General features: G+C 45.7%; 1 protein-coding gene across 3 annotated transcripts in view; it reads left to right on the top strand.

Annotated features, from left to right (window-relative positions):
- The window catches only part of coch (coagulation factor C homolog, cochlin (Limulus polyphemus)), a 52,490-nt gene that overhangs the window by 29,773 nt on the left and 10,171 nt on the right, over positions 1–12,546 (top strand). For 2 of the 3 annotated variants that reach the window (XM_039741156.1, XM_039741157.1), the window contains exons 5-8: positions 904–1,037; positions 2,585–2,644; positions 3,943–3,984; positions 4,080–4,227. In XM_039741156.1, coding sequence (XP_039597090.1) covers positions 904–1,037; positions 2,585–2,644; positions 3,943–3,984; positions 4,080–4,227 — 384 coding nt within the window. The remainder of the gene's footprint in view (positions 1–903; positions 1,038–2,584; positions 2,645–3,942; positions 3,985–4,079; positions 4,228–12,546) is intronic. The other variant, XM_039741158.1, reaches the window with a different exon arrangement.

Genomic DNA, 12,546 nt, shown 5'->3' on the forward strand with positions numbered 1-12,546 from the left:
TGATCCGGCTTGTAAGATCCTCATTGTTGGGGACCCGAGTGGCTGGACCAGGCCAAGGGGTCGCCCACATAACACCTGGCTGCGGCAGATAGAGGGCCACTTCTGGAGGGTGGGACTGGACTGCGTGTCTGACTGGGGGGTTGCCAACCGGGATCCCGAGTTGTTTCGTTGTGTAGTGAGTGTGCCAACACGCTGTACCAGCGCATGCTCCCCAACTTGACTGGACTTGACATTTTGGATTAACTCAAAGCTGAATAAAGAACAATTTGAACATTATCTGGCCAGTCTGCCACCCCTGTCTGCTCCACTGACCTATCAAGGTAGATGGTGGCATGTTCACACTGCATGCCACAACATACCCCGGGCAACTTCCTATTTAAAATCGGACATCTGCCTGTCACTGATGCGCCCTTAAGCCCCACAGACGGCCAACATTTGTGCCAAGCCCAGGCACGCCGATCGCCTTCACTCCGATGAGTCAGCCGTATTCACTTAAAATACGTGATCCCCTTCTCTTACTCACTTCATTTAGAAATGCAAACATTTTCTTTCAGGGGCGCCACGCCTTAAACTGCCCACGACGGGCAGGCTGTGAGGACCCTGGTGTGTGAAGCTGAACACCTGCAAAGGGGAGCTCATACTGGCCATTACACAGGCATGGGGGCAAAACCAGGCAAACTCTAAACAGGACACTGGAGTTGTGACACAGCAGTGCTATCCATTGTGGCACCGTCACACCCCTAAAGAAACGAAATACTAACAAACCACCAATGAATGAATTGCCATACGTGACAGACGGGACGAGTGTTCGAGTTCAGGAGTGGGACCAGGAGAAAGGGCTCAACAGTCCGTGTGTGCGACTCTTCTGGTTATTCTTGCTTTTTCCTTTTTTTCTCTTTCCAGAGGTGTGATCAGCAGGTCTGGGGAACCAATCAGAGTGCAGAAACTTCCCGGCCAAGAAAATTACATCGGCTCCTTTGCGAATGGGATTAAGTCCCAAAGTCTGGCCAGATGGATCTCATCCTTCACAGTGTCCAGTAGGTCCAGCTCTTCCAAGTGCTTGCATTAATCAGTCAGATGTCTTAATTAATCTGATATCCGTGAAGACCACCGTGACCATAACGTGCACTCCAGTATGTATACAATAGGGGACACATTGTGGGCTGTGCTTGACTTGCTGGCCAATCAGAACACAAAGTGGGTAGAAGGGCCTGACAGAAGAGGTGGGACACTGCAGTGGTCAACGTGCTTAACCCTTTCTGACCGAAACCCCAAAATTCCACCTTGCGGTACCCCATCGTGATATTTCATCCTAGCAGCAAGTGCTTCATGTCCTCTGATTCAGTTCAAATTCAGCTTTTTAGTTATGTCATCTATGAATGATAATATACAGTACATTATAAAACAGCGAAAAGCAGACAAATAGCACAAAAACAGAAATTACGGTTTCATATTTTCATTATAAAAACACGACAGCAGAGAGTGATGACGTGCGTTATGCTGATCAGAAATACAAATAACAATTTCACTGTAGGGCGGCACAGTGGCGCAGTGGGTAGCGCTGCTGCCTTGCAGTATGGAGACCCGTCTGGGTTCGCTTCCTGGGTCCTCCCTGTGTGGCGTTTGCATGTTCACCCCGTGTCTGCGTGGGTTTCCTCCCACAGTCCAAAGACTAAATTCTAAATTGTCCCTAGTGTGTGCTTGGTGTGTGTGTGTGTGTGTGCCCTGCGGTGGGCTTGCGCCCTGTGTTGGCTGGGATTGGCTCCAGTAGACCCCCGTGACCCTGTAGTTAGGACATCCATTGATGGTGATTTGCTTATTTTACTGTGGAGACCCCAGGATCACCCCCAGCTTAGACTCATCACACACACACACACACAGACAGATAAGCGGCCCAGTGAACTGACTTATAAAGAATATATTAATCAAATAATGAAAAAACTCAACATTACATAAAAACACGAATGCCAAAGCGCACCCCACATACACCACACAATAAACACTAACCGTCAAGTCCAACACAGTCCAGTAGAGCAGAAGCAGATGACGGAGTGTGGAATCAAACGGCCCTCTGAAGAACACAAAGTTTTGTCCTACCAGGTTCCCATTGCAGTGTGAAGATCTAAAATGATGGGGAGCACTCGCCAGACGAAGACGTATCTAAACAAGACGAGCAGCCGCTGGATACCACTGTAATGATAGAGACAAATAGAAACTGTTGATCGCGACCCCCTTTTTAAAGAGCCCGTTTGATTAACGTTCTTCCCAGGAACCCCTGCGCCCTCTGAATGACTAGCAAAATCCTGCTGGGAGTTTTAGGCAATTTTAGGTGGCGCCACTACACTACTACTATTAAAAAGTGTTCTGAAAGATCCTGAAGGCCACGACTACATCGAGGTCACGACCGACATTGCAACATGGCTGAATTAAGAGATTCCTGCCTCGTTGAACCTCAAGGACAGTTTGAAAGGCTTTGCTGACATATCATGACAGTTTCTGTTGTTTTATTTATTCATTTTATATAAGATTTGAACAAATCTGGAGGAAACAGTTACTCATATTGCTTCTTGCTTCTTGTTTTTAGCAGATGCTCCCTCCGAGCCCATGGAAGTCTCCAGCCAGGGCAAGTCGACTGTGTTGCCAGGTGGGTGTGCTTTGCGGCCTTCTTCTTACGCGTGTGGCTTTCTGGAGTGACGCTCACAGATCTTTAACTTGAAGCCACCCAAATGGCCAGTCGCCGATGATGCAGTTGGACGCGTGGCCGCTGTTCCCCATGTAGATAAGGTGTTTGGTGTCGGATGAGTGGAGCTCACCATGAGCGTTACTGGATTGGTCTCCTCTCACATCACTAAGACGCACAGACAGACTCGGCTTCATCACTGATTATGTCTGATGCCTGCACTGCTCGTCAGTCCTCATGTGAACAACACACAGGTGACCCCAGATGTCACCCAAACCTAAAGGCAGATATAATAACTTAGCCGCATGAAGGCTGGCACAACTGGGTTATTGCCACTCATAGAACAACCAGTGATCTCCTGCCATGTTGCTCTCCAGTGGAAACATCTTCCCTCAGCCTGCTAACCCTGCAGGACAAAGAAAATGGCGACCTCCCCTACACCAGGTGCCCTGTTTTTACTTCATTACTTCTATCATTTTCGATCTAAAGACAAAGCATGCAAATTTAAAATTAATATGGTATTTATTACAAATAGAAGAAAACCAGTAGAAGAAAATGAAAAATATAAACAGAGAGCAACGCGTAGTCAAGTCTTAAAAAGCTTACCAAGGATTAGCAGCAAAAAGGACGTCGTGCTGGGCAGTCAGTCATCATCAACGTGGTCTCCGGCCGATGGGACGAGGGAGGCTTATTGGGATTATTGATTTATTTACAGACAGCGCACTGCACTTTATCTCCGACGGCTTGGATTGCGAATGAAACGCACTTTTGATGCTCCTGCTGTTATGTGTCCTTATTGACCAGTCCATCTCGGTTTATGATTATCAATGCCCCGGGGTTCAAGGAGGAGTACGCCAGCTGTGGGTAACCCCCCGGGCATCACAGGACCACAGCATACGTAGGTATGACAAAGGTGGTCACGTGATCTGTAAATTATAAACAGGAAAAAAAATGAAATCATTTCAAATCAATTCCAACCAAATTCCAAACAATACAATCTATGAAAAATAATGCGTATTACAACCTTCATATTAATGTATTTTATTTATATAGCGCCTTTCTCATGACGAGTAATAGTCCCTGCTTTCCACCCCAAACGACTTCAAAAATGAGAGTCGTGTTTCACAAAATGACAGACATGGCGTGAAACGAGTTTTACCGCTAATTTCATAGAAAGAAACTCGGCTGTTTCGCTCCTCGCTATCAACGGTAGTCACGTCATTCCTGACATTCGCACGATTCAGTTTTTTTTTTTTTTATAGGTAAAAAGAAGGGCGAGAAAAGACCTCCAAACGGAAACAAGGGTACGCCAGCCTTCGCCATTTATCTCCGTCTGTTCTCTCATTTAAAGTCTCACTCACCCAGTCACCGGCTCCATGTTTTCATGTTTCTTCCACAGACTGCAAAGTGGACATCGCATTCCTCTTAGACGGCAGTTACAACATCGGACGCCGGCGGTTCAACCTGCAGAAGAACTTCATCAGCAAGCTGTGCGTGATGCTGGGCATCGGCCCCGAGGGACCCCACGTGGGAGTTGTCCAGGCCAGGTACTGTCTCAGATGGCTTCATTTCTTTCATTTTCTACGTTAAAAGCGTACGAGGTGAGCAGAGTCCAGTTGGAGGACTTCTTTAAGTTCAAGTTTGTCTGGAGGTGACTGGAGCTCCGCAATGCCAAACCACCACAGCCGCTCCCCTCTGGCCTGCTGCTGGGAGGTCCCGACATCAAGTCGAGTTGTGAACTGTCCACCTCACTACGTGGTGTGTCTGTGGCACTTAAACCTCTTAACGTTTCTGTCAAGTTACCCAACAGAAGGACCTCTCACACCCTCCGTGAACTTGAGTGCACCAGGACATGCTGGCCAACGACCAGCTGGAGACTGGAGTGCAGGTCAGGGAGAGCCGACGACGAGACGTAAAATAGACGAACCTCAATGAGCATCAACAGAGGCAAACAAAGAAGAAAACACAAAAGCTCCGCCAGCCTACAGGGATTCCCAAAGGTCAGCGCTATAGCAACGCCCCTTAGGCTACATCCCATACTACATTTCATTTAAAAACACACACATTAGCCTCTGGTTTCTCCTTTCGTCCACACTACCCCTGGACAGCTCAGCGCTAAGGTGTGGACGGGCGAAAACGAAGACCTTTTGGAAACACAAACTCTAATCGCGCCTTCGGTGGTCCGCCCTTCCCTGATTGGCTCCCTCCCGCTCACTACGTTTTCTCAGCAGCCACTTTGCTCGCCTTCTACTCGTGCGTTGCTCTCCGTAACAATCCCACCTCTTCGTCAGGCCAAACAAAACTCTTTTCTGTATTCACCGTTTCCTTTCTCCATATGTTAGACGCCAGTTGTATATGACTGTCTAGCACGGAGGACGCTTCCTCTTCCCGTTTCCACCGCTGCGCACGTGTCCATTGTTCGCCTAAGTGGTACATCATCTGTGTTTTGTGCGAAGATGAGATAGTTTTGTAAACGATATGTAAACGCTAGCGCGTGCAAAGATTCTTTTTGCTTTAGGGTGCCATTTTTAAATGATAACATAGTAATGCATAGACGCCCGCTCCTATTGGCGACACTCCTCCCGTCATGTGACTGCAGCGTAATTAACATTGCATAGCAAACAAAACTGACAGGAGTGGCCAGGGGTAAAACTCGGGCAACAGGAGTGATGGGGGCGCAGCTCAGTGGACTCAAAGTCCACATTATAATGAAGGCTGGAACAATCGTGACGAGAGCAGACCACTCAGCCCAACAAGCTACCGAGATGGCCCAAAGTGACGTCAAGTCGAGTTTTGAGGGTCCACCACGCTACATGTGTCTGTGGTACTGAAACCTCTTAACGTTTGTGAGAAGTTCACCCTTCACGAGTTTCCAACTGTGTCCCCGTGTTGTTGATGAGCTCACCATCTCGATCCACTGGACTCATTCCCTTGATCTCCCCTCTTAATCTTCGTTAGCTCTTTGATTCTCACCTCATCACTCATACGTCGCTGTTTATGGCGATGACTCACATCACAGACCACCACACTAAACTGCGGCTGGCGTCTCACACGCCGTTGGACAAACTCGGTTAATTTTACTACACAATCGTCTGGTGACCGATTTGGGTTGCGGCCCATAGGTTAAGAGACGCTGTTTTCAACAATTCAATCGCAGCCCTCCTTAAAATGTCTGCTTTTTGAAACTGGAAAGCTTCATCTCCTTCAGCCTCACCTTCCCTGGACTTCCTCTGGTGCTGCTATGTCATTTGTGTTTTTTGTAATATGGAGACCAAAACTGCACGTCGTACTCCACGTGGCGCCTCATAAAGCTTACTGTAAGTAGGGCCCCCCCCAAAACACACATCATGACATCCTGTTAGCCTTCTTGACTGCCTCTGTGCTCCGTCAGGATGGACGTAGATAACGATGAGGCCACAATGCACTTTTAGTCCAAGCTGTGAGTGAACTGAATGAGAGGAGAGGATGAGGCTGTGAGAGGACGAGACACTCACAGGGCCGGGAAAACGAATGAAAGTCACGGAGAGAAAGAGGATCATAAGGACGATGAGAGCAGCTGTATGAGTGAGCCAACACACAAAACAAACTTGTCGTCAAAATGGACGTGCGACACTTCAGAATAACAGACGAGCGAAAATCCAAGCAAAAGCTGATTTTTCTAAAGAGTTGATCCAAACATGGAAACTGTGTCGTACTGATTTACTCCTCAAGAAACAAAATTAATGAGGGACATAAAACACTTTTTAAAAACTAATATTTCACAACAGAGAGCAGTCAGCAGAAGAAACTCATTGCAGGTCGTGATGTCGCCACTGGTATGTAGGAGAGATGGTCCTGCTCACTTCGAGAGGCTTACACTCTGCCCGTAGTATTTTAATGAGGCAAGAACTGCGTGGGCTCTGGACGTGAGGTCAACAGGTGTGAGAGATCATTAGGCCCATTCCCACTGACCAATCAGGAAGCAGCTCTCTGTTTATGTCATCGTTAGCACAGCTGCGAAACGTCTGCGGACCCTTAAGAAGAAGTTGTGGCGTGAAAATCATCCACTGCATGATACGTCGTTGGAGAATCACAGCATCAGGTTTCGCATGTTCTCTGAGTGCTCGTATACATGGACTGTGACATTTTGACAAGCGCAGGCCATCAGCCCAGCAAAGGTCACCCATCCTGTTAGCTAATCTCTCCAAAATAACACCAAGTCAAGTTTTGAGGGTCCCAAAAGTTAAAGGGACATTGGTCAACATCTACACATTACTGGCAGCATTGCACATGTGCACAGTTTGAACCGATTAGCATTAATAACGTCATTAGCTACTTACATGTACTGTGCTCACGTGATGGCACTGCTCTGCTTTATCGTCTCTGTTCTGTCAGATTTTCAGTCAGTTAGCCTGTGCAGTTTGACATAAGAAAGACGCAGACCCCGATAACTTTGAGGAGGTTACTGTCAGCCAAATGACATGATAGATAGATAGATAGATAGATAGATAGATAGATGAGAAAGGCACTATATAATAGATAGATAGATAGATAGATAGATAGATAGATAGATAGATAGATAGATAGATAGATAGATAGATGAAAGGCACTATATAATAGATAGATAGATAGATAGATAGATAGATAGATAGATAGATAGATAGATAGATGGATGAAAGGCACTATATAACAGATAGATAGATAGATAATGTATCACATTTTATAATATGACAGAAAATATTCAAAAAGGCGCAACTCTTCTTAAAGAAATGAGCAAATCATCTCGTGTTCACACGCCTGCTGCAGGCTCACTGATCAGAATGTAGACCGTTGAGCTGCACTGCACTTTAAATGTCACCAGATGGCAGCATTGCACTTGAATCGTCTACTTTTCTCAATTCAGGCCCGATGCTCGTTGCCGTCAGGGCTCATCTGCCTCTATTAAGAGTAACCTGGAGAACGTTTGGTCAAGTCAGATGTTGAAGGTCCTCAGAGTCATCTACACTGGCATCGTATTCTATGGACAGTGGATTCAGGAAGTATCGAGACCCCCTCACTTTCTACACGTTTTATTGTCTGGTTAATTTCATTTTAATTGGATTTACAGTAGATTTGCCATTTTTGATCATCAGTTTACACTCAATCTATATCTATATCTATATATAAAAGCCAAATACCACGGACTCACTCATCACAAAATCTCCCGAACATACATTTGGAATGTAGGTTACCTGTGGCCCATAGGTGCTCGCTAAGAAACAGTTTTAAAAATTTCGTGGTCCAAGTGTGAAATTTTCGTTTTTTAGACCCGTTTGTTTGTCTGTCTGCTTTTCACAAGAGAGCTACTTAACGGATTTAGATCTTTTTTTTTTTTATATATAATTTGCTTGAACATTCCAGTTGATTTTGCAACTTCTCTCATTGCACTAAGAATCAGAGTTCGCTTGCAGGAGCGATATATTCGCGCTTATCCGAGACAGAGGCTGTAGGCCGAGGGGAGCGGAGAGCTGGGTGGGATGGGGTCTTCCTCGCTGTCCTGTTTCACTAATACGCGGGCGAAGCCGCAGGGGATGGTTAGTACCCTATAATTACAAAGTGAGGATGTGTTTTCAGAAAAGGGTTTAGAGATTTATTACAAATCTAAAATTGAAGTCTCTCACTCATAGAATTATTCAGACCCTGACTTCAGCTCCGTGTAGAAGCCCCCTTGGCCAAGTCTTCCTGGTAAGTCGCTACAAGCTTTGTATGCCTGGATTTGGTCAGTTGATCCCATTCTTCCCTCAAGCTCCATTACAATGGACAGGAAGTGTCTGCAAACTGCCATCTTCAGGTCCCTCCAGACGTGGTCTATGGGGTTTAAGTCTGAGCCACTCAAGGCCACTCACTCACTCACTTGTCCCAAAGCCACTCCAGTGTTGTCTTGGCTGTATGTTTTGGGTCACTGTACCGTCACCCCATTCTGAGATGACATGCGATCTTAACTACTTGTCTGGATTTGTGCACATTCATCTTTCTCTCAATCCTGACCAGTCTTCCCAGTCCCCACCACAGAGATGGCATTAGGCAGGTGATGAGCAGTGCCTCGTCTCTCCAGACACAGTGCTTGGAGTTCTGCTGGAAAAGTTCAGGTTTTCTCTCATCGGACTGGAAAATTCTTTCTCCTCGACCCTTGGGGTCCTTTAAATACCATGTCATAAGTGCCTGATTGATGAAGTGCTGCTGAGATGGTTGTCCTTCTCACCAGTTCTCCCATCTCAATAGAGGACTTGTGAAGCTCTGCTCGAGTGACCATTGGGTTCTCGATCTTCTCCCTGACTAAAGCTCTTTTTGCCAAGTTACTCAGTTTGGCCAACTCTACGAAGTGTTGTGAGATTCCAAATTTCTTCCATTTCACAGTTCTTGAGGCCATTGTGCTCCTGGGGGGACACACAGCTTTACAGGAGGTTTGATCCCCTTGTCCTGCTCGATGCCACACCACAGTTTTGATTGCTGGGGTCTACAGAGAGCTTGAATTGGGGACCTTCAGCAAAGGTCCACGTTGACCTTTCATCAGTTTGGGTTGCCACAGGTGGACACCAGTCAAGTTCTAGAAACATCTCAAGGAGAATTAAAGCAGACAGGAGACAACAGAGCGCAATTTGGAGGGCCATGGCAAAGGGTCTGAATACTTCTAGGATTGAGAGATTTCAGTTTTTCATTTTTAATAAATCTGCAAACCCTTTTGAAAACACGTTGTCACTTTGTCATTCTGGGTCATGGAGTGTGACAAATGTATCCATCGAAAATGAAAACTACAGCACAATAAAGTGCACAGAAAATGTGAATCCACTGGATATTTTATTGATCTATTACATTCCTGCTTTTCCTTTTTATTATATCTTCTTGCTTTATTTCATTATCATTATTACATTCTATCTGACCAGGAGAAACAATTTCTTGGACTCTGCCAGAAGAAATGCTGATAGTTTTGATCCTAACTATTTTTCTAGAATGGCTTTGCTCCTAGTTAGACTCGGATTGATTTATTAAACCTCAAAATTCATTCCACTTTAGTGTTTGTGAGTCCATCCATTCACTATGTCTTGTTATTCCAACAGATGGCACACCACAGACATTAGCACTGCTTTTACCAAATGGCATATAACAGAGACATGTCCGTTGCATTTGTCACCATGTGGTAAATGGTAAGTTCTAATGGTCAGGGCGCCTTTGAAGTGGATTTACTTTAGTAGCCTCCTTAGTGTTACGTTTACCCCCAGAAAAAATAGGCCAAAAACACTGATTTTTTTTTTTTTAGTCAAGGAAAAAGGTTACCAGAAACGTGTTGTGGCCACCAGGGGGTGCAGCAGCTCCCTAAACCTGACACAGACAGAAGTTCCGTTTTTTTTTATTTTGGCTGTGGGAAACGCTTCCCTCATTTCCCACCTGCTCAGCACGGTACTCAAGCGCCAACAAGCGCACTGAAATGTTGCACAACGATGGCTTTCCTTCTTCCTTCTTCTCTCTTTTTTTGTCTCTCCTTCTGCCTTCATCCCTCTTCCTCCCGACTCGGACTCCCAGGGTAGTGGCCACTCGCTCCTTTTAAGTGACTCTGGTGTCCCGTAGGATTGGTCCAGAAGCACTTCTGAGTCAGATGGGAGCCCAATGTTGTAGGGCTCAGGTGACCCCCCTGGTGTCACCCATTGGACCCAAACTCCAACTCCCTTGAAGCCCTGTGGTAATCCTCAGCCACCAAGGAGTGCTGCCCTCTAGCGTTCCAAGGGAGATAACACCCTAAGCACACTCTCAGTCCCCAGTATGTCCAGCCAGGCAAGGGCCCTTCCTGTCCACCACAGTGTGAATAGCAAAACATCGAAATCAAGACAGTAGAAAACGTCTGTCTGGGGTCGGCCGTTGGACTGATCAGATTTAGCGCTCGGCCTTCGTGTCTCTCATGTTTCGAGATGGTCGCCAACACACAGCTGTGTGTTTTTTATTTTGCACATCTCTTATGATATTTTTCTGTTTCTTGCGTTTGAGAAGGTTGAATGTCACTGCCCGATCCACACAGTCGACGGCACCAACTGTGTTATTGTAGGCAAACCACAGTGCGTGGCTTAGTCACTTCCACATCTCCCCGACACAAGAACTGACAGCTGCTGCATTATGATAAGTGCTTTGCTATCGACTTTCTTGTCCTTCCACCTGATGGCAATCGTTTTCCTTTTTTGTCACAAAGCTACTTGCACCGCATTGAAGCTCCATGAGATCAAATTCACTGACAGTTCCGCCTTCCTTTGCCATATGCATCAGTTTCACAATCCATGTCAACGTCCATCTCACATCATCATCATCATCATCACTATCGCTCGATTCGCTAATGGTTTACTTTCACTTTGTTCTGTAGCTGGCTCGATCACGTCTCATTTGTGTGTGTTTTACGTTGAAGGCTCCGCCCCACTCTTGAATACTGATGAGTTACCGTAGAAATATATGATTTTTTTGCAGCGCAATATTATTTCATCTGCTGGATGGCAACAGAATATTAACTTGAGAAGCATTCAGGCTTAAAAATATAAAGCAGATCATTTGATGTCACCCCGAGTCCGCAGCAGGCTTTACCGTAATTACACAGGATTTCGAGATTGAGTCACACTTGGAGGTTAAACACGCTGGTTTATGAATGTGACAAGGCCCTGCCACACATCTTCTGACAAGCGTATACACACTGGTGAGTTTATCAGAGTTTAAAGACATAAACTCGAATAAACAAAGACACTCGTATCTTCCCAGAATTCCTTCCCATGTCTGTTTTGCACACACCCCAGTCCACATTTTATGCCTCTTAAAAAAACATCTCGGTATTATTATATAAATGTATCTGCCTGCTGTCCCGGGTGCAGAACATTTTGAGTGCACAAAACACACAATGTCGGCTTTCCCTTCTGAGATCCAGACTCAAAGTAAGGAAACCCAAAGTAAAAACACAAATGAAATATTTAGAATAATGTAAAATGTTTTATCAGCATTAATTCTATTCATTTATCGACCCTAATGAGTCAAGATTTTGTTCTTTTTGCATTTGGATTCCATAATTGTCATTGATCCTCGCTCGGTTAGGACTGTGAACGCTACTTCTTTGCGTGTGCGGGTTCAAGAGCGAAGGTTTAATCCCACGTTAATGAAATGGACAGCCAGTTGAATATCTGAAACGTCGATGTGGCAGGTGTGAACCAAACGGACACAGCACAAGATAAAATATGGTGTCCTCAATGAGATTCCTATTTCATGGTAGCACACTCAAGGAAACACCAAAAGGAAAGGTCATATAGGATCGTTGCGCCAATCCGGCTTTGATCGCTTCTGCAGGCAGCCTGGCCACCCATGATGCAGTCCAATGAACAAAAGTGGAAAGATCAGATGGGGTGGATCTTCTGGGTTGGACTGGAGGTGTCATCATGACTCCTCGGAGGGCTCCACCTGCACTCTGCAGCTCTAAGAGGGAGGGAGTTCAGAAAGTGGGTCTCGCCCAAAGCTGTCCCGATCAGTCTACCTCCGGACTAGCGCCTCCATCACACTCCTGTACAGCGTGTGTGTGACACACGTCAGCTGGGCAACAGCACCGTTTCTGTGTTGTTCTCTCTGTTCAGGATGAAACTTTTGAGGTGTCAAGTTGGGTTAACTGTCACATACTGCACCATATAAATAAAAGGAATTATTACGATTCCTGTACATGCATCCACTGCGCTGTTCTGGAGTAACGCGTCGTTTTTATGGTGTTGGTCCTCCAAATTGAAGCTCCCAAATGAAGTTGTTGAAACTCCATGAAGCCTACATTTCACATTTTTCAAACAATTTTGTGGAAGCAGATTTCAAGAGAAGTTGTTTTGTGTTGGTGTCCCGTCACA

The sequence above is a fragment of the Polypterus senegalus genome, chromosome 18 (genome assembly GCF_016835505.1).
Source record: "Polypterus senegalus isolate Bchr_013 chromosome 18, ASM1683550v1, whole genome shotgun sequence".
Classification (NCBI taxonomy): Eukaryota; Metazoa; Chordata; class Cladistia; order Polypteriformes; family Polypteridae; genus Polypterus; species Polypterus senegalus.